This window comes from Podarcis muralis, chromosome 7, assembly GCF_964188315.1.
Source record: "Podarcis muralis chromosome 7, rPodMur119.hap1.1, whole genome shotgun sequence".
NCBI classification, from domain to species: domain Eukaryota; kingdom Metazoa; phylum Chordata; class Lepidosauria; order Squamata; family Lacertidae; genus Podarcis; species Podarcis muralis.
Window position 1 is genome coordinate 59,449,263 of NC_135661.1, and position 26,082 is coordinate 59,475,344.

Consider the following 26,082-nt stretch of genomic DNA (forward strand, 5'->3'; position numbering starts at 1 on the left):
CTTAAACCTGGATCTGTCTGATCCTAGTCTGGCACACTATAACCCAAACAAAGGGAACTTAATCCTGAAATTGTATCTTCCACATCATGCCCCTCATACTAGATACGTCTATTTAATGTGGTGTATTAAATATAAAAATATACTCAGTCACATAATATTGCTTTAAAAATCCACAAACACAAAAGACTTGAACCTAAAAAAGATCTGTTTGTTTGAGTAGTGTGCCCTGATGGCAGAAAGTTGCTGGCCATTTAACTCCTTTATTGGAAGACAGAATAATGTCTGATACTTCATTTCTTGTTCAATTTTTCTGTCACGTGTGGGGGAAGAGAGCTTTATGTTGCCTTTTAAAAACAAAAACAAATCATCCATCAAGTGGAATCTTGGTGGGTTATAGTAGATAAAACTGAAAGGTTACAAATAACTGTTTCCTCTTTACCCTATTGGGTACATTTGCCCCATGCTGCAAATTGAGCTCTGGGAGGTGGGTGCTCTGAGGATGGCCTTCTGAGGGAGAAAATGCTGCTTCCTCTGTGTCTGAAGTGGTTTTGTAGGAAAACGCTCATCGTAGCAATAGCAACTTTGTTCCATCTGCATTGCCCTGCATTGCTGAGGGTTGTTTTTAAGGAAGGAGTGCATACTTATCATTATGAGATAGAAGCTGGAGATGAGCTAAAGGAAAACCCATGCATCATTATGAAAACAGGTTAATGTCTTTGTATTGCAATCAGAATGCTGTAGTACTGTGTGTAGCAATTTCCAAATACATTTTTCTTTTTCCTCAGTTCTAGGTCCCGTTCGAGATCATACTCTCCATCTCATAACAGGGAGAGGAACCACCAGCGGGTCTACCAGAACCGGGATTTCCGAGGGCATAACAGAGGTTATCGGAGACCCTATTATTTCCGTGGAAGGAACAGAGGGTTCTACCCATGGAATCAATATAACCGAGGTGGCTATGGAAATTACAGGTCCAACTGGCAAAACTACCGCCAAGCCTATAGCCCTCGTAGGGGACGCTCACGTTCTCGGTCACCCAAGAGGAGATCTCCATCCCCAAGATCTAGAAGCCATTCAAGAAATTCTGACAAGTCCTCATCTGATAGGTCAAGGAGGTCTTCATCATCTCGATCCTCCTCTAATCACAGCAGAGGCGAGTCCTCCAAACGTCGGTCATTGAAGGAGAAGAAGTCTTCTTCCAAGGATGCCCGGGGGTCTCAGGGTGCTGGAGACAACCAAGGGGATGACACCAAGGAACCGCCCTTCTCAGGAGGAACTGCACAGGATGCCAAATCCTCAGAGGGATCGAAATCTTGGCAAGAAGTGGGTGCTTATGGCACAGGTTCAGCATCAAGGGCCTCTGCTGTGACAGAGTTGAGTCCAAAAGAGCGAAGCCCAGCACTAAAGAGCCCTCTCCAGTCAGTTGTCGTGAGGCGCCGTTCACCTAGGCCAAGCCCACTTCAGAAGCCCAGTCCTACATCTTCCAACCCTTCACAGCTGGGCTCGACTCTGCAGAGCAGCAGTTCCTTCCAGGCAGGCTCACATCAGTTTGAGCATAATTTAGCAGGCCTGAGCCCAACAAGGAAAAGCCCTGTGTGCAAAAGCCCCACAGCAATCAGTTCCATTTATGGGGCATCTCAGAAGGAGGAAATGGGGATAGCCTTCTCCAAAAGGCAAGTTGTCTTCATTCCTAAAATTGATTGTTTGATTGATGTTTTTCTGACTTTCAGCTGACTGTTAGATTGGCACAATTAGGCTAGCCATAAGTAATGTAAAAAGTTTAGTCTCAGGTAGTCAGAAGTTGCAAAAATCTGTTGTGAAAATAATAAAAAGCAGACTTAGGTAATAGTGGTAAAAGTATTGTTTTTATTAAGTATTGTATTAATTGCTGTGGTATGTGAGATACTATTATTAACACTATTTTTCAATCTCTGATTTTTTAATGGAGAATTACTCAAGGTGGCATACAAGATAAAAATAGTCATGTGGAGTTTTTGTACAATTTCTTAGAGCTTCAGAGAAGATTTAAGATGGCTATTTGATTTATAATGTACTAAACAAAACAAAACAAAAAGTAAACCATGCCATGCTAATGTATTTGCTACATACATATCTGAAGAGATCTTTTAGTAGCCAAAGGTAGTTGAACTGAAATATTTTATTGTGGGAGGAATTAAATAAATATACTTGGTGCATTTTAATGTTGTATTTGACCTAGTGCATAGCTTTACTTGGCAATTATTATTAATTGAATTTTTTAAAGATTAATTTTACCATACCTGAAGTGGTGTGTGTAATAATATGCACTTCCAAGAGATAGTTAACTGAAAAGTGAATTACAACTTCGATTTTGAATTTTACTAGTAAGGTGTCCATTCCACAATTTGGCTTCTGTTTATTCATTGGGCTAAATTATACAACTTATTAAACCATAGTTTACTGTTACATGCATGAGCTGTTGTATGACACGCCCTCCCCTCTGAGGTGTGGGGAGAAGGTGATTGGAAGTATCCAGTTCCAGTTTTAAACTAACAAAAAATCCTGATTATGTCTAAACTCTGGTAGTTCTTGTTAGTCTAACTATGGTTAGATCTTAAGGCACAGTTTGGTCTTGGATTGCTTGAACCAATCTAAGTTCCTAGAGTTTGATATAATGGAGAGTTTTGATTAGTTTAAAACTGTAAATGGAATCTTTCAACATGAAATTGGTATACAAGTCTGTAGATTGTACAATTAACCTAAACCAAGGATTGGACAGCCTGTGGCCCTCCATGTGATGTTCAACTCCCATCAACCCCAGCTATCATGGTGGGTGGTTAGGATTGATGGAAGTTCTAGTTCCACAGACTCTTCAAGACCTCAAGTTGTGCTGTCTTGTGGTTTAGCATTGCTTCCATACTGGCCCATTAAATTACTAGTTCATTTATGAAACAACAAATGTCTAAAAATGGGAAATTTTCTCTGGAAAAAATATGACATTGGGAAACTTTATATAATTCTTCATCCCAGTTCAGTGCAGCATGTATATATATATTTTACATGTTTCAAACACAAAAATAAACCAGCAAAAGTAATGTCACGTTAAAAACCTTGGCAATCAAAGAAATTCAAGGTGCACAGTTGAGTAGCTTGGTAGACATTCCTGAAGAGGATAATTCATAATATAGATGTGTCACCTCCTTGAAAAGTGTTTGCTCCCTGGCAGATCTTGCATTCTGAACAGAAGGAACACAAGAGTTGCAGCCAGTACAAGAAAGAATTGACCTTTCCATTTTGCATGTAACTGGTTTCTAGTCTGCAAGTAGGAAGCTGAATTATCTCCCCAGAAAGCATGCATACACCTCTAGGAATTTGTCTTACTTTTACTGTACTTGGTGTACAGCACTAGTGGTCACTTGTGTAAATAACTTATGGCTACTAACCATGGTAGCCAAAACTGCAGACTCTGTTTTGGATGACCAGAGGATAGGTGCTATTGGGGTTGGAACTCGGTATCATGATGAAATTTCTGTTAAACAGCAGGAGTTAGAACTTCAATCTGCATGGCAGTTATTGTTTTCTAACAGAAATGAAACTGCTGCTTTAAAATTGCAGTAGTACCTATGGAATAGAGCTTGGTAGATTTTGTAATGACAGTTGCCCCTTTATATACCAAGTTCATTTTTATCTAAGATGCAGAATCAGATCTACATCTGAGATTGTGTTAAGTATTATTACACAGCTGCCTAATTTGCTCATTTTAAAAGGATGGTTGCTGCTTATTTCTCTCGGTGTACAGCAGGTGTAAAACCCTTGGATTTTTCCCAAGGGAGTCACAAGCTGGTTTATGGTAAATAATCCAGCACAGTTACATACAAATGCATTTTTAAAAAGCATTAATCAATAAATACCTTTTCAGTAAAAAAGAAAGTAAGTTGTTTTTAAGTTCTCCCAGTGTGTTCGAGAGGCGGTTTGTAGAACTAAGATTTGTGCATAGGTTTTGCTGTTATGTAGAACAGGTGTTTCCTAAACCCTTTTTAGAAGGAGTGGGGGAGAAAATTGTCTCAAATTTCTTGGCACTGGCTTCAGATTTTCAGGAGTCAGCATTAGATGTGTAGGTGTCAAGTCTTGTAAAATAGAGTACTTAAAAAACCCAAAAAGCAGATTACCAGGCACCACAAGTGTAAAAATTTAGGAGCAGAGGCCCACTTTTGGAAATATACGAGAAGACTGTTAAAGAATAGGTACAATGTTTGTCATCCCCTGGAATCTGCTGGTGGACTCAGCTTCCAGCAGATACAGAAAACAGCTGTCATGGAGCCAATTTTTGCATCTAGTAAAACTTATCCAGCACAAAGATAGTTGTTAGTAAATGTGCTTTGGGCAGGAACATTACTTGAATCTTTGCAAATACATTCCCCCCAGGGAGTCACACACACCAGTTAGTACAAGGAGCATTGTTTTGAGGCTTTTATTGTTTTTAGTTGTTTAGTTGATCTCAGCAGCTATACATCCATCTGTTTAAGAAGCGATTGTATTGTTCTCAGATGCTCCACAATGATTTTTCCATTCTCAATTTTGTTACATCATCAACCAATGTATAGTTTTAAAATTCACCTCCAGTTGTAATTAGAAAATAGAAACTTGCCCATATAGTTTAGATATATGCCAATCATCATCCTGTCAGTTTTAGTTGGGGATTGACCATCTTTATAATATTGCTGAGTATTCGTGTTCCTCCCAGCCAATTAAGCATTTCCCCCCCGTTAACCTTTTTGCTTTTATTTGTGTTTTGAATTGTCTATAGCTTCCATAGGAGACTTTCCTCCAAAAATTTGAAGTAGCTTTTGAGGCTTTTATTTCCACTGTGTATTACTTAAAAAGCACAGCAATCCAAGGTGAAAATGTTGATGGGTTAATTCTCCACAAACAGGTTTGTAAGTGAATGCACAGGTTGGGTAAGATCTTTTACGTATTTCCTGCCTTCTAGCTATGGCAAGTAGGTTCTTAAATACGATTTTATTGGTTTTACTAAGCTTTGTGTGTCAAAGTTCTGTGACCTGTAGTGAATAGGTGTACTAATTTTAAAGCATTAAGAGTTAGAAAAAAGCTAAATAAAGCTTTGTATCAGTAACACAGGGATCGTCTGCTTTATCAGAACTTTCTAAGAGCTCCTGAATTGACTGTCTCTCTCACTTTCTTTTTTAAATAGGTATTTGGAAGAGCAAAAAGCTGAGAATGGGAAAGACAAAGAGCAGAAACTGTCGAACATGGAAAAAGAAAAAATGAAAGAGAAGGGAATTTTCTCTGACCTGGGATTAGCAGATGGTAAAACAAAAACAGATCCGTATGCCTCCAAAGCTGATACAGAAAAGCTGTATCGTGGAAGTCAGTCCCCAAAGCGCTATAAGCTCCGAGATGATTTTGAAAAGAAAATAGCAGAGTTCCACAAGGAGAGCCACTATGGCAAAGAGGAGGCAGATGAGCCCGAGAAGAAGGTTAAAGGCAAAGGGCGAAAGGAATCCAATTTTGATGAGGATGAGGACGATGAGCCGAAGTTTCTGTCCAAGACGTTGTCTGCTTCCAATAAAAACCAGGAGGAAGATCGATCAGGCAAATGGGAAGGCCTAGTATTTTTGCCTGGAGCCAAAGAGAAGCAGAGGAAAGCTGAGGAGGTGGAGGAGGAGTCCTATGCGGAGCAGACCAAGAAGGAAGAGAGGCAGGTTGCCAAGAGAGCAGAAGCTGGGCACAGAGGCTTTGTTCCAGAGAAGAATTTCCGAGTTACCACTTACAAAGCCAGCCAGGAAAAGAATGCTACATCTCCTCCTCCACGAAAGACTTCAGAGGGCAGAGAGAAGCTGGGCACACGGGGAGAGGGCCTGGCCACTGGCAAGTCTTCCTTTTCCATCACTCGTGAGACCCAAGTCAACCTCCGAATGGATTCTTTTGATGAGGATCTTGCACGGTGAGAGGCTCAGTGTGTCTGCCCCACAGTTGGAATAAAGGGTTAGGGGAAAGTTAAATGGGAATATTGCTCTGTACTGTGTACAGCAGTTCTCCAAAGAGAGTAAGCAAGCAGCCTAGTCTGCTCACTGGTTTTTATTATTTGGAACATATGGGTGGATAACAGAGCCCAGAGATTCTCTTTTTTAATGTCAATGTGCCAGAGTTTCTCACTTGCCATGGCTGCATATGAGTGAGCATCATGCTGGTGTATGCTTCCCATTAGGTCCAAGCCAAAGAGCATGGTTTGCTCCTCCCTAGCAAGCCACAGTCGGTAAGCCAACAACAAACGATGTCTTAAGGTTGGCTAGCAATCATGACTCCTTAGGGAACAACAAACCACAATCCTGGGTTCAAATGTAACAGGAAGCCAAAGCTTCATGGTTTGTTTCTCCTTCTCAAGCTAACAGAGAAGCAAAGCGGGAGGCATCTGGCAGCACGTACCAGCACACTGCTTATTCACAATAAACCACAATATGCCAGAAACACCAGTTTATCATTATGCAAATGCAGCTATTGCCTAATCCCAATTTTTTTTTGGCAGTGGAGTGACAGGGAGAACCAGAGCATATGTCTCTGTAAAGGACCAAAAAGAAGAGCAGATCACAAAAAGCTTGCAAAAATGGGGTGCTAGTCAAGGGGTGATATTCAGCTGCATTTTATTCAGAATAGACCCATTGAACTTTAAGTTACGTCCATGCATTTGAGTCAAACTTAGTTGAATACCACTCTAGCTTTCAGGTAGAACAAGCCATATAACTACTACTACTACTACTACTACTACTACTACTACTACTACTACTAATTTTGTTATTTGTACCCAGCCACTCTGCACCTCCCTTCTGTTCTGAGTAGATGGGAGGGTGGATGTCCAGTCCTGACATCCATTGAAATGTGGCCATATTTAAAGACATGTGCTCAGTGCAGGAGAGGCTGAGCCTGTGAAACACAAACTTGAGCAAGAACAGCTAACAGTCTCTTGTGTATTGTGGTTTTTTCAAAGGATATTTGCTGAGAGCTTTCATGGGTACCATAGGAGGTACGGATTAGCACACTGGCATGTATGGAGACCATGTTACCAACCCTTGCCCTAATTAATAAAGTCCAAGGGTCACCTGGAGCAGGCGAGCCAATCTACAGCAGAAAACAGCCCACCACCTTCCCAAGCCCTAAATACACTTTTGAAGCCTGAGCAAAAGACATCTGAAAGGACACTTTGTTGGGCACAACTTCATGGTGCACATCATCACTCCTGCTGATAGCCATGGTAGTCCCAATGCCTGTAGAGAAATAATGCAGGGATGGACAGAGGAACATATGTGAACCTGCAAATAAAGCCTTGGAATAGAGAGTTGTATCCAACTTAATTATACTCAGAGTAGACCCATTTGAAATTAATAGGCCTAAGGTATGTCTAGTGTTTTCAGTGCATCTACTCTTGAGTAAAACATTGCTCCTAAATTGATCATGAAGTGCCTTCAGTGACAAGTCTTTGAACTGAACATGTTGTTTCCAGGCCAACTGTTTGTTCACTGGCCTCCCCACAAATGAATTCAAACAATCTTGTCCCCCATAATCCAGAGAGTTGGTGCGCAGCAAAAAAGGAAAAGGTGCTTGACAATGGAAGTGGAACACAGCTAATAAACTTGCATAGTTAGACAGTGGTGTATTTTATTCCTCATACTGTTGGCTGTTGCTATTGATTTACTTGACATTTATACAAAGGCAAGTGTCTTGTGGCACTGTAGAGACTAACATTTTTTTTGCTGATAGGAGCTTCTGTGGACTGAACTCTGTCCATCCAGGCCAAAGTGTACAGAATCTGCTTCATCTCAAGAGTTCCTTGGGCCACCACCCTCTTTCTTAGTTGCTCAGCTGCCACAGTACAGTGGAACCACAGTACAGTGGAACCAGAAGCCGTTTGACTTCTGAGGCATGTTTGAAAACAGAAGTATTCACTTCTGGGTTGTCGGCATTTGAAAAGCCGAAACGTTCGCCTTCCGAAGCGTTTGACAACCAAGGTTCCACTGTACCTTCTTGTTTTGTTCACTATGCCAGACAAACAAAACCACCTCTCTGGAAGTAGTTGCTTTTGGAGGTCATAACAATTAATGAGCATATCTTTGTGTGTTTCCCCACCAGCCCAAGCGGGATTTTGGCACAGGAGCGCAAACTGTGCCGTGATCTGGTGCACAGCAACAAAAAGGAGCAGGAGTTTCGCTCCATTTTCCATCACATCCAGTCCGCCCAGTCACAGCGGAGTCCTTCGGAGCTCTTTGCTCAGCATATTGTGACCATTGTTCACCATGTGAAAGGTGAGTTGCATTTGAGACGGGTGTTAGTTTATTTATTGCTTTAAAACATTTCCATCCCACCCTTTATTGTACAGAATGATCCCAGAGTGGGTTACAACTGCCAATAAAATACTGAACAAACAGTGAAATGCAGATCACGGAACAAATTCTAAAAATATAAAACTTTTGCCAAAGTGTTGCTTAAGGAAAATACAGTTACTCCTGGAGTTGGCCTCTTGCTGTAGATCCATAGAAGGAAGGAGAAGACACTATGCAATCCTGCTTGTTTCGCTGGAGCTCTCTCTCCCTTCCTCCCTCTCCCGATGAAGCTTATTCACTCTTGATTAGTGCTTCATCTTGCAGTTGGGAAGAGTGAGAAATCTATTTTAAAAATTCTTGTCTCCATTTCACCTCTTTGTTTTATTTTCATTTTGGTCCTTCTGAGCTGTTCTGGTTTATGTGGGCTAAGTGGCTAATTGGCAGCCCCCTTCATTTTCTCTTTCCCCTGGTTACACTACCGATAGGGGCATGGTAAAAGTTTTATCTACAGCTTTACTCATAAGGGAAAGAAAAGTTTTAAAGTAAGAGTTCACAACTGAACGCCCAAATTCTTTCTTTGGGTTTTTACGTACATTGCTTCAGCTGTGCTTGAAAATATGTGATTGGAAACTTCAAATGGCACCAACGGTATCAGTGTATGTGGAAAAAATAGACATTCTTCCCTGACAAGTTCTCTGTTGGAGAAGTTGAGCTTAATTAACAGTATGGAGTTTCTCAGCAAAAAGGGCAGCATGTGGTGTGTGCATTCCTATCCACTTAGTGTCCATCTCTTCTCCCAAGCAGTCTGCTTTACCTGAATATCTAAAAGCAGGATGGATATTTGAGATGGGGATAAAGTACTAAGGTACCCTTTTGATATTCCGTAGACTCCTAGCCACCTGATACTTCCCCTCCCTCCGAAAAAATTAGATGGATACCCAGCCAGGGAAGATGACAATAAAAAGACTGTGTCTCAACTTTGAACATTGGACTATGGTATAAAAAATTGTGGAAGATTGCAATAGCAGAAAAAATAACCCATCTAATCCACACGTGGAAGAGAAAAGAAAAATCTGACTCCTTTCATGATATTTGGCAAAACATTATTACTTGCACAAGTTGGACTATCATGAATATGGTCCCTCTCCAGCCAATCTTCAGATTTGGAAATCAGGATCAGTTGACACTATGGTTGCAGTAAGACTGTCACTGTAGGTTTTCCTGTACAAAAAGATAAAGGAAAGTATGTATGTTAACAATCTGCTCAAGCTTGTAATGCTTTGCTGATCTTCATATGATGTCAGCCTTGTATTGGATCTTACATTTGAGACTTCCCTGGTGTTTTAATTATTCTTATATGAGTAAAGGCAATTTCTTTCAAAAGTCTGAACTGCTTAACCTGCAGACAGATGGATCCGTCTCCTTCTCTCTTTTCTCCTGCCCTTCACCTTTATGTCGTTTGCTTCCTGAATCTGTTTCAGACCCTCCTGCAGAAGCCACTTTTATATTGTCCTAAAGTATAGATGCAATGTTAATGATGTGATATTTCCTCACTGCATATCAACAGAGCATCATTTTGGGTCTTCGGGAATGACATTGAATGAGCGCTTTACAAAATACCTAAAACGAGCGGAGCAAGAGTCTGCTAAGAACAAAAGCCCTGAAATCCACAGGTGAGTGCACCTTTGCATGTAATAAAGGCAAGGTTTGGGGAGAAAATGTGCACCCTTACCACAAAGAGTCCTCAAATGAATAGGCTTTGGCATAACTCAGCAGCACAAAAGCAGGCAAACTACTAGACAAATCAGACTACTATCTGCCAAGTGTAGAGTTTTGACATGTACTTTTAAAATCCCGATTTAAGAGACTTTTTGAATCGTAGCCATTAAGCAGCATAAAGGCTTGCATTCAGCTACTAGGCATTTGCTTGCTTATCATAAGCAAGTGCTTCTCATCCAAGGCAAACTCTGCCTTGCCCTGCCACTGTCTTGGGTGCCTATCCAGGAGAGAAAAAAAGGACTTTGATTCAAGCATACTGAACCCACAACAAGAATAAAGTACGGAAATCAATAATTTGCTCCTCATGGTGAGGCAAGGACGTTAGAGACCCAGTCCTTACAACTGAAACTCTTAAGCAGCCATTTTTCTGGCCTTCAGCGGGTGATGCCCACATAATTCAGCCATACTTTCTGATGGAGACTGAATTCTGAACCTTTTATCCATTGGAGGTTCATTCATTAGAGTGAATGGAGCACTGGCTAACCAACCTCAGTCTGCTCTCAGCCAGCTCTGACCTGCCTGCTTTCCTCTCATTTACAGCTAGTCCAGGGGGTTGCCCTGCCTGTCAGCATCCTCCTCCTAAGTCTCTGTGTTGCCCCTTGCAGAACACAGTGAGGTGGATGAGGACAAAGTTAGAATAAATTGTCTCTCCCTGTCCTTGGCTCTGGCTCTACCTACTGTTTTGTCTCCCTGCCTTCTGCCCTCCTGGCCCCAATGGACACCAGCCACCGCTGTTGCTATCAGAGTCTGCACGAATAAGTATGGCTTTCAGAGCAAGAAAGAGATAAACAACTCTTCGTTGTATCCATAACTCTTTAAGGTGCCTTAAGGTCCTGTATTGTTTATCTTTGAACAAGTCTCTGTCGTAGCTGAGGCTTACCAGCATCAACTTGCCCAAGGCCACTAGGGAGTCTCGTGATGGAACAGGAGATTGAATGTTCTATCCACAAGTCAATTCAGCCCTGAAGTTTTATGTCTGTCATGTGCCATTCCTTACACTATAGAACTAAGGCCTAATTTATACATTCCCTGAATGCAAAAGGGAAGGGCCTTTTCCTTGACCTTTTCTTAATCATGCACGCTCTTTTTTTCTTTTCTTTTTTAGGAGGATAGACATTTCTCCCAGTTCCTTTAGAAAACATGGATTCTCGCAAGAGGAAATCAAAAGTTCCAAAGAATCCAGCTACAAGGTGACCTGTTGCTTTGATCTGTAGTGAAACAAAATGTGTGCACTTCGGGCATGAACTTGTTTTTTATAATAAAAAAGTGATATTTTTGTTTAACTTGCTCTCTACTTAAGTTTGTGTTTTTCTTTCAAGGATGGGCATAATTCTAAAAATGAACTACAAAGGGTTAATTTTTATTAAAAAAAATGTATCAACAACCTTTGTGAAGTGGTTAGAAATATGGTAAATGACCCCAAAGTCAATTGAGGTTGAGCTTGAGACAAAAAAAATGGAATTTTGGAAACAAGTGACCTTGATGATGGAAGACTTTTTGTGATATTTTGCTGCTTGTAAGTATGACTAAATCACTTGTCTTACCCGTGATATTTCCAACCATGTTTTCAAAAAGACGTGCATGTCAGGAAGAGAGGAAAGTAAATCAAATCCATATCTGAACCAAGCACACAGATATTTTTTCTGCTAATGTGTTTTCTGTTGACTGCCACTAGTTTATTTTAAAATGCTGCTCAGAATTAAAAACACTCTCCTGGGGGTCTTTAAAACTATTACGGGCAGCGAAACAATTATATGCCCCTAATTTTAAAGGAAAAAAAATGACCATCTTGAGTTGAAGCATTGTCTGTTCACTTTCATACACGTTTGTCTTAATGGTTTTTAGCAATGCTGTTGAAGGGTTTGCTTTCATGTCATACCTGTGTTCTCAGTTTCTCCAAACACACTTGTTGCGTTTGAAAGATATTCAACTGCTGGATTTGATCTCTCTCTACCACACCATCCGACAGTGAACATGCTTGTGTGTGTGAATAGACACATACTTCAGGTTTACAAACAGTCAGGAGCTCCTTAGACGACTTCTTTATGAAATGGAACTACACAAATGGCTACAACAACTGATCTAGGTTCTGCGGGTGAATGACATTTGATGGTGAAACAAGTTTCCATTCTGGCAATGACAGATCGGCTTTGTTTTATGAGTTGAAAAGAGAGTTCTCCTTCACTTATGGAAGGCAAAAGAACAAATACAGCTCCTACATTCAGCCATGCCAGCTTCTTTATTTTAATCAAAAAGTAGGCTAGAAGCTTGTGTAAGTAAAGTACTTAATAGAGAGCTGCTACCCATTCTTTTTGAGTTGAGGCGAAACTGATGCTCCCACTTTTCCCTGCCCTAGTTATTCCAAAGTCTTGTGCTGGACTGAAAGTTACCAAGTTGAAACAAGAAGCTCCACTGATTGACTGTTTCAATAAAAATCAAAGAGATCTGTAACAATTCAGAAATGACTTTGATCCTACTGCTGTTGACTGAAGATTTTTGTTTGCCCATAGAATTTAATCTTCTCACCACTTTCTCCTGTTCTTAGCCATTTCTTCCCAGATGTGCCACTTAAAGTATCCTAAATAAGGACAGGGATGATGAAATAGTGGGATGAGACATACCTGTGTCTTTTTTGTGTTTTGTTCATGGGAATCTCATTCCATAAAGTGATCTCCAAGGATATCTTAACTTTTCCAACTACAGCTCCAAGCACACTGTTGATGCTGAATAAATGTTTGCTGTTTATAAGTATTGCTCAGAATAAGTAATAGAGATACATTTATCTTGCACAACGTGTTCTGCTCTCAAAGTTCAAGTTCCCCCAAAATTCAGGAGCTTCTTGGCAATGGAGACAGGGAAGGGTGTGTGGAGACTGGATTGTAGCTGAATGGTAGAAGCAGAAAGTTCTGTTTTGCAGGGGGTGGGAGTGTGCAGTGAGCACAGCAGTGCAGAACACCTAAGTTTTAACTCTTGTCCCCTAGAAGCCAGGCCAAGCTTGGCTACATTTGGTTGCTGAGTCTTCAGCAGCAGGTGTATGTTCAAATCTTTTTTCTGCCATCGTGAGTGTGAGAAACACGATGCCTCGTTTTTGTGCTTACGGTGCACAACTCTGAATTTGAGAGGTTATGCTGATTGAGAGCAAACTATGCAGCAGCCCCTTCAAGGCTCATTATGGATCTCTCAACAGCCAGTGGTGATTGGAGGGGGGAGCACACTCTGGAAGCCTGCCTCCCCAAATAACTCCTTCATTGGTTCTCTGGAATGTAGAGAATTGGCTCTATTATGATACTGGAGCTTAGACGGCCTGCACATTTCCCCTTCACTTTCCATAACTGCAGCCAATGTCTCCTGCAGTGAGAGGAGGGGGCGTCCCTTTCCAGGCACAGGGAAGGAATTCTGTTGTTCAGTCAATTCCCTGTAGAGCACAAGAATCTGTCAGAAGAGGAGAACACAGTTCTTAGCTTTGGCATATACAGATCATTGCCCCTTGAGCCTGTTGTTTTTCCTTTGGACATCAAAGGGTCTTGGCTTTGGCACCCAGTTTTCCTCCCTTGATTTGATTAGTAATTACTTACGTTTGGCATAGAGAGAAGTGGATGCAGAAAGATTGAAATCTTTTGCGTGGATCTTGTGAAGTCATTCAGTCTGTGTATTAGCACCAGCATAACTTCCCTTGCTTGAGTATTTTTCAGTCCTGAGCAAGGTAAAAAGGGATGTAGTTGTTACGGAATTGCTTAAGGCTCAGGTGTCAAGTCTTTCCCCTGTTTTTCTCTCTGCAGGCCGAAAGCAAATACAAAGAGGACCCAGTTGACCTGCGCCTTGACATTGAACGGCGTAAAAAACATAAGGAGAAAGATAAGCGAGGCAAGTCGAGGGAATCGGTGGACTCCAGACCCTCAAGCCATTCACGAGAGAGATCAACGGAGAAAACGGAGAGGTCTCATAAAGGGTCCAAAAAGAAGTATGTAGGAGGAGAACATTCTCCACTTCTTCCTTCCTTCCTTCCTTCCTTCTTTCCTTCCCTTTTATTTTAGATGCCACACACAAGAGTGATAGTGAGCTGACATAATGAAACCCCACATGGAAGAAGCTAGCAGGGAAACATTTTCAGCCCAAGGGTTGCATTTCCTCAAGAGGAACCTCCCCAGGAAGTGCATGCCAGGGTGGGTGGGGCAGTGGATGCTCAGTAGGATATGTTCCAGAGGTTTCTACAGTCCCACGTGCAGTTATCCAGCCTTGCATCCAAGCAAGTAAGAGGTGCTACCACAGTTCAAGGTGCTACCACAGTTCAAGGAGACTTCCCAACCAGGCACAAACACTGAAGGAAGGTGCAGAGCAGAACCAGTATGGGGTGTGGCCTTGTAAAAGTCCCAAGGGCCAGATAGTGAACCCTGGAGTTTCCCCTTCAGCCCCTGAGCCTGAGGTCCTTCCCCTCACTGGGCTAGTTGATGATACTTGCTAGGATGCAGCAGGTGTCAGTGTGGGGCTGTCCTGTTACATAGCACAGGCTTCTGGGGATGTGAAAAGTGCTGTTTTTTCATCCAGGCTTGTTAGGCCTCAGCTGTTGGGTCCAGCCACCCCCCTCATGTGCATTGCCTGTGGGCTGTACACTGTACCATAAGGTCTGCAATAAGTAGGCAAGCTGTTCCAAAAGGGATGCTTGTCCATCATCACTGATCTTCTCATTGAGCAGTCGCTAATAAGCCTCCAAGGAACCAACCCTACATTTTCCCGGAACACAGTTTGTAGGGTTACTTATTGAAAGGACACAGGCAGGCTAGTCTAAGTGCTTTTCAAGTCAATGTCTTTTACACTTATTTATTTGTTTATAAAAATATTTAAGCACCACTAATTCATTTTTTAAAGTTATAAATGTACATTTGTGATTGTTAGCTTAGCCTTTCCCCCTAGACTTCAAATGCAACTTCGCTCTTTCAAGCTAAGAGGAGTGGGTGTAAGAGAGAGAAGAGCTCTCTGGATCATTGGATGGGGCATGCTAGCATTGCTCAATGCTTTCCTGTCTGCATTTCTGAAACTTCCATTTTTGCAGCAAATAGCTGTGTGTTTGGGCCACTTTGGGCTGAATGAGGCACTGATCTTGGACACCACTATGCTGCCCAAGCTTAATAACAGTGTGTGTGTGACGTGCACCTCTGTTGCTGGATTGCACTGGAGCACTAGAGAACAAGAAGCCACTCTAGATAAAGGAGGGGAGACTGTACGCTTGCTTTCATTTTTGATCTGGAATCTCCTGACACAGAGACCCAAATTAATGATTCTCTTCAGTCATTGGAGACAGCAGGTTATAAGCAGGGTGGTTGCGGAGGCAGGGAAATCCCTGCTTTTGGTCTAGGAGAGGGTAGGGAGTATGGTACTCTCCTATTTGTATATGGAAGCATTGTCCAACATGTTGATCAGGATCGACTTGTAGATCATGTGATTGTTTCTCGTCAATCTCTGTAGATTTCTCTCTCTTTCCAGAAACAGCCCTTTCTCTGAGGAGCCAGCGTGCAGGGCTTCTCTCTCTCTCTCTCTCTCTCTCTCTCTCTCAGAAGGAGGAGAAGGAGAAGCAAGCGAGCGGAGGTGTACGCAGATGTAGAGGCTGGGCAAGAGAGAGAAGCCCTGTGCACTGGCTCCTCAAGAGAAAGGGCTGGCTTGGGTCGAGAGAGAGAGAGAGAGAGAGAGAGAGAGAGAGAGAGAGAGAGATATGGTGCTGGACATTCCAGGATCCAGCCCTTGAGGAGAGGACTGCCTTGTCCTCCCTCCCTGCTGACAAGCTCTCTCTCACTGAGCGCGGCAAGGCTTACTCCTGAGTAAACACACAAGGGACTGGGGGCCCTTCTTGGCTGCTGCCATCCCACTCACACGGGGAGGGGTGGTGTGTGTGTGTGTGTGTGTGTGTGTGTGTGCGCGCGCGCGCAGCCCTGCGCACTGGCTCCTCAAAGAGAGAAAGGGCTGGTTTAGGTTTACTCGAAAGGAAGGAGTAGGTTGGATCCAGGGGAAAGGGCTTCTACAGGTTTCATCCAGTTCTTAAGGTGGTGCTTGAGGGCTGTCAACTCTGCAGTTGAGTTTATCCAATTTATGTTTCAAACTATGGGGGAAACCACTGTGGCTGACATGTGCCCCTGACTCATTTGAAAAACAGCAAGAGACTGGGGCACTTTAAAGACGAGCTTTTGTGAACTTTTGTGCATCATGTTCTGATTATGTAGAACCCTGTCCTCAATGTTATTTTCTTATGTTATTGCAAGTATACAAATTATGTATTTTTTAAAAAATATTGATTTATGATGAACTTTTCAGGTTTTATGGAAGGGACTATCATTTGTTACTATTGTTATCATAAGCCCAGCCTAGTATAATATGTTTAAGTTGAAGAATGACAATGGGAGAGTGTGGTAGATCACTGCCAGTTTTTGATATTGGATGGTAGATCTCAGGCTACTTTTGGTTGGACATGCCCGGTATATAGCATGTGGTGAAGTTGCGGGGAGAGGTGGAGGAATGACTGACGTTGAGGCAGTAGAGATGTGCCCTCCCCTGACATTCATATCTCTCTCTCTTTGCCTCGACTTAGGAAGCACCGGCGTGTGCGGGAGCGATCTAGGTCAAGCTCCTCGTCATCACAGTCTTCCCGCTCCTACAAAGCAGAGGAGTACCCCGAGGAGACTGAAGAGCGAGAGGAGGCTGCCCCTGGCTTTGACAAATCCCGCCTTGGGACCAAGGAATTTACGGGCCCAACTGATAGGGGCAGAGCCCGGGGAACCTTTGTAAGTTGTCCTTTTGGAGGGTGTGTGCTCTGGGCCCTTGTTCCAGGGTGATAAGTCAAAATATTTTTGAATTGTGGCAGAGCTGGAGTGTGGACAGGCACCTCCCAGCTTTTGAAAGGGGTTCAGTGTTAGGTGTTGGCAGCTACCCAGTGTAAGGGAGTCGTTCTTGCTTATAAAATTTGTCTCCCCTCTTCCACATATTTACTGAGCACAACTTCAGGGTCTTTTTCAGAAGAAGTTTCCTATTTGTGGTGAAAGGGCAAACTTTTTTTTTAAACAATATGATATGATATACCAAAAGCAACAAAACCATAACATTATAGTGCGCATCAGTTGCTCAAGGAAGTGTAAGGAGCCACACCCAGAGGCTCACATCCAGACCCCAAAATCAGTCAGAATCTGAAGGACAATTTAACCAAGAAGGGGCCTAGCTAATAGGTTGAGCCAAAAGGGTTGGGTTTGTTTTAGTAAATGGGAGTATTATAGCACCTCTCTGCCCAGCTATGTAATGCAAAAAGGGATCCCAAGTGCCTACGGATTTGTCATGTTTACTTAGCCCTCAAAATAGTGCTATTGGGTCAGTTTTTTTCTGGAAAGACAGTAGCCCACACCTTGAATACAGAAGTGTGATCTAGTGATGGGCAATTTCCATTCTATGTGTTGCTAAGAGAGTAACGATCAGGTCTGTGTGTGTAGTGCTCCAGAAATCATGACAGGCCATCCCAGGCCCAGCCAGATCCCCTTTCTTTCTGTTGCTCGCTTTTTGATGTTCCCTTTCTTCCTCTGCTCCTGATGACAGCAGCAGTTCCGGGCCAGGGGTCGTGGCTGGGGAAGAGGGACCTTCTCTGGCAACAGCAACAACAACAACAGCAGTGGCGGCAGCGGCAGCACCGACTTCCAGAAGCGGAGCAGGGAGGAGGAGTGGGACCCCGAGTACACCCCCAAGAGCAAGAAGTACTACTTGGTATGTGCCCTGGGGGTGAGATGGGCATGTGGCTGTGAGCTGCCTGCACAGAAGTTGTCCCTTCCACCAGGTGACAGGCCCCAAGTTGGTCTTGCCATCATTGTCTCCTCAGCCATGCAGCATTACTGGAGGGCTTATTCGCAAAATGCAGAGGCGGGGGGGGGGCATATTCCAGGGTGTTTATCCTCCCCTGCCTGTGTGGGAAATGTAGTAGCGGCCCCTGGGGAAAGGAGAGGGAGTGGACAGAGGTGGGGCCTTCTGGTGGGCTGTTGAGGAGCTCTGTATTTGTTGACTGACAAATACCTTTTTCTTTTTCTTCTTTTCCCTTTGCAGCATGATGACCGTGAGGGCGAAGGGGGTGAGAAATGGGTGAACAGAGGCCGGGGAAGGGGCATCTTCCCCAGAGGGAGGGGCCGTTTCCTGTACCGAAAATCGAGCACCAGCCCCAAATGGGCCCATGACAAGTTTAGTGGTGAGGAGGGAGAGATTGAGGATGATGAGAGCGGGGCTGAGAACAGAGAGGACAAAGAGGCCCTTCAGTCGGTGGCGGAGTAGCAGTCTCGACAAGTGGAAAGAGGGTCCTGAGACCCTGAAGCAGCAACAGCTGTTGGAGGGGGGACTCTGTCAGTCTGGACTGTAATTGATCCTTATTGACTAGTTGAATGTTCTTTTATTTTCTCTTTTTTAATTTTTCAGTGATCTCATGGAGGACAGTGGAGTGAGTTCTGCCCAATACTATTGGCAATCAGTTTTTGCGCGCTCGCTCTTTTTAATGTGATGATACATGTGGGAAATTAATTCCCTGCTCTTTGTTTTCCCCCTTTCTTCCTGTTTGTGGATATTCTTTTTTAGAAATCCTTTATTTTAAGCGTTTGCATATATATACATATAAAAACAACACCCCTTAAAATGGTTAACTTCAGAAAGGCGTTTGTGGTTCTTACATATAGAAGAAAAATGCATGTGAATAAACATCTGACTAGAAACTGTTGGGACCAAACTCTGTGGTGTTCTTAATTTAAAGGAACTTTCCCTCTGCTTGAATTTGGAGTCGTTTCTCTTTAAAGAATCGCCTTTTGTTTTTTCCCTTTTTGTGCTGAAGTTCTAAAGTGTAGCATGGCACAGTTGAGGGGGAAGGACCCAAGCTCTCCCCACCACAACCACCAAAATGCAAAACTGCTCTTGGCTAATGTTAGCAGCATCTTGGTCCGTTCACTCTAGATTTCTTGCATACCCTCTTTGCCTCCAATTGTGAATCTGAACACTATTTTTGGGGTCACATAGTTTTCTAAGAAACTTGTGAATATACTAGGTTTTAAAAAAGAAAACCAGACATATAGCATGAGAAATGAGGATTTTTTCCAGTATTTTTATTAATCTTTTTATAAAGCAATTTTGACTCACTTCTGTGATGGCCATGGGTAAGTTGCTGACAGTTGGTTTTGTGATTCTCTTCAGCTTTAAATCCGCAGCACTCGAAACATGTCGGGCAGGTGATGTGCTCACTCTCCCAAGCCAGCTACAGAGACTGTAGTTGCCCTATTGAGAAATCTGTCCCCCTGGGAATGAGACTTTGCAGCGCTTCTCTTTGTTCCCCTTTTCCTCTCTGTGCTATAAATAGAACTCATTTTGTGGGACTGGTGCAGTTCTTGCTTAGCAAAGCCTGCAAGCTTTTGTTTTGACTCCTTGTTCAAATAAAATTACATTGAAATGGACCATGCAGACCTTTTTTTATTGCTCCTTTTATTGAGCCACCACCTCACCCCCACCCCAAAAATATGGTTGCAACATAACCTTACATTAAACAGGGCCAACATGATAGTGTTGGGCAAAAGAAAGAAAAAAGAGTTGTTCAAAGCTCCTTAAGGGTAGCAGAAAAATGCTCAACTTGCCACCCTTGATCCCAGTAGCCATATGTTTAACATTGCAAAGAAGTGTGTGCATCCACAGAACGTGGTACATCTGTAGGGCTCTCCCTACCTGGTTGCCCAAGATTCCCAAATGAGTGGAAGAGCCTCCATCCTTTTCTCACCCAAAATGCCTAGCTGATGTGGCCTTGTAAAGCACTTTATTCCATCTCACATACTCCTGGAATCCCGGGTGTGGGGTTGTTTTGAAGTCTCCTATAGAAAAGAGAGAAAGTGGGGGAGCAAAGTATTAGAACTGGAGGCTGCATTTGGGTTCTACAGATGCCAGTGTAGAAGCCAGTGCAATGTGAAGGAGAGAGTGTGACCAGGCAGTGCATAAACAAAAATGCCTGTAGGCTTTCTAGATACTGTAATTGGCTTTGATCTTTTGTCAGCCCATCAGCTCACATAAGGCAAATGTTAAGGATGGGTCCATGTGCATACTTGGGAGTTTTCTTGCTTTGTGGAATATTTCCTTTCTGTGAGACACACCTCCACACACAAAAACCCTGAATGGCCTGGTCTATAAATTATGCAAATTAAGAAAAAAGCCTTTTGTTTGGGAGGAGGGTGCACTTAAGAGAGAACTGTTCAAAAGACTTGAGTGGCGTATTAGGTAGGTGCAAAGTTTAAACCCTTCGGGAAACGGTGGGGAATATTGGCGAGCCCTGTTCTTTCCAGCAGCTATGCTTTTTCCCCCTTCCAAGTTTTTAATTAAAACACCAGTCAACCTGCCCTGTTGCCTGAAGCCATAATTAGAAGTGAATATAAAAATGTGCTGGCAGTTCTCAGAGCTCCTGTGCTGGGGCACTGTGGCGCCTGCTGGGCAAGGCAGGTGATGCCAAGGAGTCTTCTGGCTCAGATCTTTTAGATACTTCATTGCACTTCCATTCATTCTTCCTCTCTTTCCTCCGAGTGAGGGCTTACCCTGGACCCTTTAGGTTGCTGCACAACAAACAGGGATTATGAACATTTCTGTCCAAACAACAAGTCGTCTGCACCACAGAGGCTCTGGATTGTGTCATGTTGAGGGCAGCTTAACACATTTAAGAAGTGGAAACAGCAATTCTGCAAAAACACAGCTGGTCCCCTGATTTTCTCTGCATGGTGAAGAGAAGATTTCTACCCCCTTCACATGTTACAGGGTCTGTCTACTGTGTTCCCAACACATGAAGTGACTAAAAAAACCACCAGCCTGCGAGTTGTGCTTTATGAGTCTCTGGGTCTTGAAATTTCTTAAATGGCACCATTCCCAGGCTGGACCTTGGATGGCAACCAATCAGTTGAGATTTGGGTTTACCCTGTCCTACCTTTAAAAATTCAAAGTAGGGACAGTCCAAAGTTCAAAATGACATGCTTTAGTGGCTTTAAGGCAGCAGGGTGGTTTTTTAAAAAAACAACACTAGAATGGTATTCTTGACCCAGCCCATCTGACCCTGGTAGAAAATGATTAGCATTGGGCTTTTCTGGATCTGGTGAATGATGGCTGCAGACCCTACAAAGAGCTGCTGGAACACCTTTTTGCAGGCCGCCCCAATGGTGGATGATTTTGGTCGACCAATATTACTGAGTGTGGCAAAGGTGAAAGATGTATTTGAGATTAGAACTAGTACTGTACCTTGAAGTGTGCTTGACAGCAATTCTACAGAAAATGCCAGAGCATTTGAGTCATGTTCTAATCAAAAATCCATATTGGGGCAATATCATTTATTATTTGGAGTTCTCCAAAACTTTACACCAGACTAAATAGGTAGCTAGTTGGTCCTTTGTGTGTCTCAGGTGGGGTGGGGTCCAGAAACCACGATGCAGTAACACTTTAATTACAGTCAGTCAAATTATCACAGGGTTGTGAGCAAGCTTTAGTGTAGAATTCTCCAGCAGGTTGGAGTAAAGTGCACAGCAAAGTGCAGGCAGGAGTTCAACATGATGTAAAAGTCCCTAAAACGTACAATGTGTAAGAGTCTTTAAGATGGAATGCAGGAAGAGCTGTTTAGGCATAATTAGATCATTAAAATGGGGGAGCAACTTTCCTTGCTGTGGCATTAGTCCCGTGGGGATCTTGTACCAAGCAAGACCGATCCATTATTCCTGTACAACACCTCTGGTAGCCTATCTTGAGACTTTGAATTCAGACTTTGGGGCACAACATACCAAATATCTCCCTTTCCCGTTTAACATCCAACCCGAAAAGGACTTCCAAGAACCAGTAATGCTTGTTCTTGGCTTTGACATTTGGGTCCTGCTATAAAGGTATTACTCTCAAGGTGGCTCAGTTTTTTTACAAAGTCCTTATGATTTGAGGGGGAAAAGGACTGTTTAGATGTAAGAAGGGCGTGGAAGCATTGTTCTAAGGCAGACTTCCTCAACCTCGACCCTCCAGATGTTTTTGGCCTACTACTACCATGATCCCTAGCTAGCAGGACCAGTGGTCAGGGATGCTGGGAATTGTAGTCTCAAAGCATCTGGAGGGCCGAGGTTGAGGAAGCCTGTTCTAAGGGTTGAGTTTTCTGGGTGGGACTCTCCCAGGTCTAGGAAACTGGAGCAAAACCTATTCCCTCATCTGTCTCTAAAGGAAACTTTCTTTGGGACTGTCCTTCCATAAATCCCCTGGCCAGGAAGCTAGAAGTTACCTACCTTGAGCAAAAGAATCCTCTGCAGCCTGGTTTCCATCAAATGTGTTGCACTAATGGGTCAGCTGGTTGCCCATTAAATGTTAGGTGCTTATTTTATGGCACTGTAAATTGCCAGAGAACAAACAGGTACTTCTGCTTGTGTGGGGTCAGGCAAAGTTGGTATGACATCATCTCAATAAAAAAGCCTAATTTGTGGGTGGTTGGCTGCGGGGGTGGGGATGGGGAGGCAAAATGTTCACATACAGAGTTGCATTCATGTCAACTAACTTACTGTGCATTTAGGTTCCGCAGCGCCAAAGAGATAAAATAGATCTAAGTCTGTACTGGGGCAATACCTTTGTTAGGTCAATCCAAATGGAATAAAACAGTGTGCAAGCTTTTGAGTTCCCTGGAACTCTTTATAAGCCTGGATGCTTAAAGGGAAGCAGGTGTGTGTGTTGGTGTTTAAGAATTAATGTGTTAGGAGCTAGCAAACATTCAAACGAGGTGCTTTCAGGTGCTTGCTAGTTTCACGTTTCACTGCAGCCTCTGAGTCTAGAAAGAGCAAGTTCATAATGGCCTAAATGAGGGGGATGTGTCTTCCCAGGAGGCTGTGGTGCAGCATGAAACCGGAAAACACCTAGAAGTGAATGTCAACTGGCTCCTCCCCTACTCAATCTTAAAACTCACCAAGTGTAGAGATGTTGTTCATGGTTTATTTGATTTGTCACCTAATACAAAATCTCTTTATGTGAGTTACACAATTAAAAAGCAGCCACCACCAACAAATTAACAATACCCAAACACACAGAGAGAAACAGCAATTATTATCATAATGCCTCGGAAGTCTGGGAGAAGAGGTACCTCTTAACTTGGTGCTGAAAAGCTGTTAATGTTGGCTTCAGGCAGGACTGACTGGAGAGAGCATTCCACAGACAGGAAGCCAGCACTGAAAAGGCCTCCCTTTTTGCTACTCTCTGAAGCTCTATTGGAGAGACCACCAGAGAAAGGCCTCAGGTGATGACCACACTGTGCAGGTACGTTTAAGTCAACAGCCTTCTTTCTTTTTCTCTTTCCCCTTCAGGTCCCCCCCCCTTGACATCAACACCACTACTTAACATGACTTTAGGGGTATATGTCAATGTTAAAAATGAAAGAGGGAGCTATAGTCAATAAATCAAATGTGGCTGTCCTGTAGATCTTCAGATGTTGCTGGACTGCAACTTCCACCATCCACACCTGCTGGCCATACGGACTGGGGATGATGGGTGTTGTAGTCCAAGACATCTGGAGGACATCAAGCTGGGTTAGGATAGCCCAAGTGAACAAGACACAATTCACCTGGTGCCTAAAAGCTAACAATGAATGTGCAAGGCAGGTCTCCCTTAGGAGACAGCCCTGTTGTGATGATGCAATGCTAGGAAAGGCTCTCCAGTTATCATTCGCTACCCAGCTGACCACCTATTGTTAGGTTTGGTTCTGTGAAACCTCCATTGCCCCATTAGCTTGATTTGTGATCTAGAACGGCTTTCCCCAACCTGGAATCCTCCAGGTGTTTTGGACTACAACTTCATTTTGAATGCCTATAATTGTGCTTGGCTGCCTTGGGGCTGGACACTAGATTTTATTAACTGGTACGCCTCAGGCAGGGTTCTTGTAATAAGTTAGATTCAAGACATTATCAGAGTTGTTGCATCTTAGTTATGCTGCGTTGTTGGACTATTTGAATAAAGCATTCCAGTATCAATCAAGACACATTTGTTGGGAGCAGGGGAAGGGCATCAAGACAATTCAACAGCCACAAACAGAGAGGGAGCTGAATGCATTGAGGAAATGACATCTTACTGTTATTTCCTTGCATCCTCGGGCCAAGTGTGTCATTATCTGTCATCCCAAGACAAGTTCAGTAACCCAATCTGTCACCCAAGTGCTTGGGGAGCGACAGGCCTGGACAAATTCCTCCTGTCCATTATGTTTCAGGCAGGATGTGAACTATTCCAGTCTTGGTCATCTGCAGTGCCGTCACCCAACTTCTATGGACACTGTTTGGGGTCTGAGCAATAAAAGCAGGCTGAGTTTCTGTGTGGGTGTGCCCTAGGAGCTCTTTATGACTTTTTCGTGTCCCATAGATACTCCAGCCAGTTGTTGATGCAAAGAGGGGCTCAGGTGAGGCAGGGACACCAGGCATAAACAGAATTAACTGCCACTTTCTGCTAACTGGAAGAGGATTTTCCCCCAATTGCAGGTATTCAAAAGATCTTGGCCTTCCAGTATTTTGAGTTCTCCAAAGCATCTATGCTAGAACTGCAAAGGAATCCATAATCATACTATGTAAGGGGTGTTTTTCATCCCAGCTTTACCACCATCTCTGTGCGTAGGTATGGCCTCTAAGCATATTTTCCAGAGGAAATGTGTAAATTGAGAAGTTAAACGTCTGGGACTTCTTGTGTGGGAAGCAACCTGAGGCAGGGTGGGAATTCATTACTGTACAGAGGCAGTCCTCTTCATGGACACATCCTCTATTTGAAGGGCTGTCTACTTTCAATATTTAAAAAAATAATCAGCGAGGATCACAGGGGCCTTGAGGTTGTGCACATCTCACAGTGAGCAGCACCTGGGCAGCAAAATGAGCACTAAGTGGAACTATGGTGGAACAACAGTGGAATAGACTATTTCTATTTAACTTATAGCAATTGTTTCTAAATATGTATCTATGCATATAAGTTAGCATATGCAAATTTGACACCAGAAAAGGTCCTCTCTTGTCCTTTTTTGTGTGATGTGTTCCTCCTTTTTTTTTTGGCCAATGCCTGAGTGGCTGTTCCCGAGGGCTGCTGTGCCGCTTGTGAGTGTGTGCAGGGCTGAAATTGGTCTTCGGCACAGCAATTTCTTCCAGACTTCAGACCAATCAGCTGCTAAAGTTTACTAAACTGTCAGGAGGAGATTCACAAAGCAAAAGTAGCCATTTTGGAACCTAATAAAACCCCCAAGATCTCTGTGAGGGATGCTTCCAGATCGGTGTTTGATGGTGGATCCTCAAACAAGCAAGTTTTTTTTGTAGTGCCCACATGACATAATCAACATCAAAATCCTGTATCTTCTTCCCCTCATGATCGGGTTAACCTCTTTTTACATTTCCAGGGAAAATTCAGCAAAGAAGTAAAAAACACTTGCCAGCTACTTGCTTGTGATATCTCAATAACCCATCTGCCAATTAACCTGCCACACCTGGACCAGAAGCATCCAAGGATCAAGTATCAGAAATAGGGAGCAAACTTTCAATTGCCCAGTAATCAGGCTGGTGGTTAACCAGAGCATGGGGGGGGGGGAGGTTTGTTGCTAAAGCTAGACCATCTGCACTGATGCCAGTCTTCAAATGGTGTGTGGGTAAAAGCAGCAGCAGCGCTTTCAAAGACCACCTTTTCATCTGTTCTGTGCAGGATTCAGGTTACACCAAGGGATAATGGAATATCAAAACACACAGCAGCAGATTCACCCCTTTAAAAAAAATAAAAAACAGAATCCAGAAGTTCTCTAGATCTGTCTCCAGCAGGAAGTGAAACACCCAGGTTCCTTGTGAAAGATAACAACAGCGAATAAAAATGCGGTGTTTTTGCACTGCTGGAAATCGGTACAGAAGAAAGGAACTCTGACCATGCACAGAGGGCCTATTGAGTAACCACACCCAGCTCCTGAACAGCTGCCAGGTCAAAGGGTGTGACTTCAAGTTGGAAC

General features: G+C 43.2%; 1 protein-coding gene and 1 long non-coding RNA gene across 6 annotated transcripts in view; one reads left to right on the plus strand and one right to left on the minus strand.

The window, feature by feature from the left end:
* THRAP3 (thyroid hormone receptor associated protein 3) overlaps positions 1 to 19,543 on the plus strand; it is a 45,753-nt gene extending 26,210 nt beyond the window's left edge. For 3 of the 5 annotated variants that reach the window (XM_028739034.2, XM_028739038.2, XM_028739036.2), the window contains 9 exons: positions 786 to 1,673; positions 5,192 to 5,944; positions 8,125 to 8,297; positions 9,883 to 9,988; positions 11,200 to 11,284; positions 13,874 to 14,055; positions 16,672 to 16,864; positions 17,664 to 17,828; positions 18,162 to 19,543. In XM_028739034.2, the coding sequence (XP_028594867.2) occupies positions 786 to 1,673; positions 5,192 to 5,944; positions 8,125 to 8,297; positions 9,883 to 9,988; positions 11,200 to 11,284; positions 13,874 to 14,055; positions 16,672 to 16,864; positions 17,664 to 17,828; positions 18,162 to 18,383 (2,767 nt within the window). In that variant the 3' untranslated portion in view covers positions 18,384 to 19,543. The remainder of the gene's footprint in view (positions 1 to 785; positions 1,674 to 5,191; positions 5,945 to 8,124; positions 8,298 to 9,882; positions 9,989 to 11,199; positions 11,285 to 13,873; positions 14,056 to 16,671; positions 16,865 to 17,663; positions 17,829 to 18,161) is intronic. The other 2 variants (XM_028739040.2, XM_028739039.2) reach the window with 2 other exon arrangements.
* On the minus strand, positions 8,303 to 24,318 carry LOC114601678 (uncharacterized). Its single transcript, XR_013393689.1, has 4 exons — positions 24,193 to 24,318; positions 23,212 to 23,332; positions 19,809 to 19,951; positions 8,303 to 9,536 (listed from the first exon to the last, which is right to left on the minus strand). It is a non-coding gene; the product is annotated as an uncharacterized LOC114601678 (long non-coding RNA).
* Positions 24,319 to 26,082: the final 1,764 nt, after the last annotated feature.